Source organism: Cebus imitator, unplaced genomic scaffold (assembly GCF_001604975.1).
Source record: "Cebus imitator isolate Cc_AM_T3 unplaced genomic scaffold, Cebus_imitator-1.0 Scaffold103, whole genome shotgun sequence".
Classification (NCBI taxonomy): domain Eukaryota; kingdom Metazoa; phylum Chordata; class Mammalia; order Primates; family Cebidae; genus Cebus; species Cebus imitator.
In genome coordinates, this window is record NW_016107418.1 from 2,976,245 (window position 1) to 2,980,115 (window position 3,871).

The window sequence follows — 3,871 nt, forward strand, 5'->3', positions numbered from 1 at the left end:
GATAATCTAGAATTTTACATGCATTCACAGTAATAACGTGTGAAAGTAGAATAATGCCATTTTCAGACGTGCAAGACTAAAAAAGCTCACTTTTTCCAGGAAGCTACAAGGACATGCTCCACTAAGTAAAAAAGTAATAATAATAAACCAAGGAAAAACGTGAGAAAATAGGGCATCCAACACTAAGAGAGAGACAATGAGAATTCCCAGATAATAATGAAGGGAAGTTGTAGTTCTAAAGTGTGAGCACATGCGGGCTTAAAGTGTAACCAGCCCAGACAGAAGCAGGAAGGACAGAGAATCCAGGGCCAATTCTCTAAGTGGGAGGGAAAAAAGGAACTGATAGGTTACCTATTTTTGGCTATATGGAAAGGTGTTATGTAACACTGAACACAGATTCAACTCGTGTGTGTGTGTGTGTGCGTCATTAGCTGAATGATATATTGAGGGGAAAAACCAAGAATAGGACTATAAACATACATTTTAAAGTAAAGAAATAAATACTAGAAGAAACAGCTAGAAGAGTTTTCTAAAAATGGTTTAACATATATTGTTATGTTCTCTTCATTTAGAAAAATTATTAGGGAAAAACTCTAAACCAGTCTTTTCACTTTGAAGAAAGCAAGCGGACTTGAATTTCATGGTCCAAAAAAAGAAAATCCCTCAAGTAATAGTATTTATCTATCACCTATCTCTTATTAACAAATTAAACATTCCTGTAACGTAGCCTACACTATAGTCATAATAATTGCAAATTCTAGACCAATGGAACAGAACAGAGGCCTCAGAAGTAACGTCACACATCTACAACCATCTGATCTTTGACAAACCTTTCAAAAACAAGCAATTGGGGAAAGAATTCCCTGTTTAATAAATGGTGTTGGGAAAACTGGCTAGCCATATGCAGAAAGCTAAAACTGAGTCCCTTCCTCACACCTTAGACAAAAATTAACTCCAGATGGATTAAAGATTTAAACATAAGACCTAACACCATAAAAACTCTAGAAGAAAACCTAGGCATTACCAGTTAGGACAAAGGCATAGGCAAGGACTCCATGACTAAAACACCAAAAGCAATGGCAACAAAAGCCAAAATAGACAAATGGGATCTAATTAAACTTAAGAGCTTCTGCACAGCAAAAGAAACGATCATTAGAGTGAACTAGCAACCAACAGAATGGGAAAAAATTTTTGCAATCTACCCATCTGACAAAAGGGTAATAACCAGAATCTACAAAGAACTTAAACAAATTTACAAGAAAAAAAAAAAAAACACCATCAAAAAGTGAGCGAAGGATATGAACAGACACTTTTCAAAAGAAGACATTTATGCAGCCAACAAATATATGAAAGAAAAGCTCAACATCATTGGTCATTGGAGAAATGCACATCAAAACCACATTGAAATACCATCTCACGACAGTTAGAACTACGATCATTAAAAAAAAAAATCAGGAGACAACAGATGCTGGAGAGGATGTGGAGAAATAGGAATGTTTTTACACTGTCTGTTGGAGTGTAAAGACAGTGTGGCGATTCCTCAAGGATCTAGAAATAGAAATACCATTTGACCCAGCAATCCCATTACTGGGTATATACCCAAAGGATTACAAAACATTCTATTATAAAGACACATGCACCCGTATGTTTACTGCAGCACTGTTTATAATAACAAAGACTTGGAACCAACCCAAATGCCCACCAAAGATATTTTGGATAAAGAAAATGTGGCACATAAACACCATGGAATACTATGCAACCCTAAAATAGGATGAGTTCATGTCCTTTTTGCAGGGACTTGGATGAAGCTGGAAAACATCATTTTCAGCAAACTGACACAAGAACAAAAAACCAAACACTGCATGTTCTCACTCATAAGTGGGTGTTGAATACTAAGAATACATGGACACAGGGAAGGGCACATCACACATTGGGGCCAGTCGGGGGGTGGAGGGGTTTGGGGAGGGATAGCAGCAGGTGGGGGGGATTGGAGAGAGATAGCATTAGGAGAAATACCTAATGTAGATGATGAGGTGATGGATGAAGCAAACCACCAAAGCATGTGTATACCTATGTAATAAACCTGCACAATCTGCACATGTACCCAAAAACTTAAAGTATAATTAAAAAATGATAACTGCATATTCTGTTCTACCTGTCTTTGACAGCTATATAGTACAAACATCAACTCTGCTTACGTATATATGGTTAACTTTAACTTACAAATGAGGTGGAACTAAATGACAAATAGTGTAAAATGGTGATGCCTTTCCAATGTCACTGATATGACAGCTACAAAAAGTGTACTTTAGGCCAGGCACTGTGGCTCATGCCTGTAATCCCAGCACTTTGGGAGGCTGAGGTGGGCAGATCACCTGAGGTCAGGAGTTCGAGACCAGCCTGATCAACCAAGCCTGTAATCCCAGCTACTCAGGAGACTGAGGCAGGAGAATCACTTGAACCCAGGAGGCAGAGGTTGTGGTGAGCCAAGATCATACCACTGCACTCCAGCCTGGGCAACAAGAGTGAAACTCTGTCTCAAAAAACAAACAAAAGCGTACTTTAATAGAAAGAAGGTAAGAGGCATGGAACAGTTTGATGTTTCTCAAGTCTCCAAACTGACCAGGGTAAACTGGTATGAAACTTTTTCCTCAAAAAGAAGATAAAGCAGAGGTAGTATTAATCATAAAATGTTTCCTCATGTGCAAACCACAAGAGATTTCTAACAGTGTATTTTCTGTACGTATATATGTAAAATTCATGAGGACACTCCCACATCTAGGCTGTGGTTAAAAATAGCACCCTAACAGATAACACAATCTTAAGGTCACTTCACATGAGAATTTTTCTTTTTCCAAATAAAACCAGGCATATGTATTCTTATTATGTAAAATAATGCTCTTGATTAAAAATATACTGTAAAATACTGTAAATCCTTACTCCGGCCTCTCATTGATTGTTCCCAATTTTGCTAGGAGCCTAAACAGTCTTCCATTTTGAACCTCCTATAAAACATTTTAAAAAGAGAAAAACTGTTAATGTTCCAGATTACTGAATATAAAAGCCAAAATTTACAAAAACTAGTAACCTGCACCAATATTACCTCTAAACAATAAATCCTAACATCCCCATCTTTTGGTTATACTTTTAAACAAACACAACATGTCCATTTCATTTCATAATAGTACTCAAGAAGATTATGGAGCTGTCTATAGGAATTGGAAAAGTAACTCACATGCGAAACCAAGATTTCTGTCACATGACTGTAGCAAAGCCATGAAAAGAGAGTGTCCAAAGGACATAAGAAATTAAAATACCAAACATTCAGTGCCAAAAAAAAAAAAAAAAAAAATCTGCAATCTTAGCAAATAAGGCATGATATTTAGTACAATTATTATTCTGTATCTATTTATATACACAGATGCAAGTTATGTGTACATTCTTTTTTGTTTTTTCAGGCAGAGTTTCGCTTTTGTCCAGGCTGGAGTGTAATGGCACGATCTTGGCTCATGGCAACCTCTGCCTCCCGGATTTAAGCGCTTTTCCTGCCTCAGCCTCCCAAATTGCTGGGATTACAGGTACGCGCCACCAATGTGTTCATTCTTTTAATTACACTCTTTACTAACCAGGCATGGTGGCTCACACCTGTAATACCAGTACTCTGCGAGGCAGAGGCAGGAGAATCACTTGAGCTCAGGAGCTCGAGACCAGCGTGGCCAACATGGTGAACCCCTTCTCTACTAAAAATACAAAAATTAGCTGGGTGTGGTGGTGTGTGCCTATAATTCCCAGATATTTGGGAGGCTGAGGCAGGAGAATCACTTGAACCCAGTAGGCAGAGGTTGCAGTAAGCCGAGATAGAGCCACTGTA

At 38.0% G+C, this 3,871-nt stretch overlaps 1 protein-coding gene across 1 annotated transcript in view; it reads right to left on the reverse strand.

The window, feature by feature from the left end:
* The window catches only part of PAN3 (poly(A) specific ribonuclease subunit PAN3), a 161,306-nt gene that overhangs the window by 11,370 nt on the left and 146,065 nt on the right, over positions 1-3,871 (reverse strand). The window contains exons 16-17 of the mRNA XM_017537465.2: positions 3,236-3,263; positions 2,941-3,005 (exon numbers count right to left, since the gene is read on the reverse strand). Of these exons, the coding sequence (XP_017392954.1) occupies positions 2,941-3,005; positions 3,236-3,263 (93 nt within the window). The remainder of the gene's footprint in view (positions 1-2,940; positions 3,006-3,235; positions 3,264-3,871) is intronic.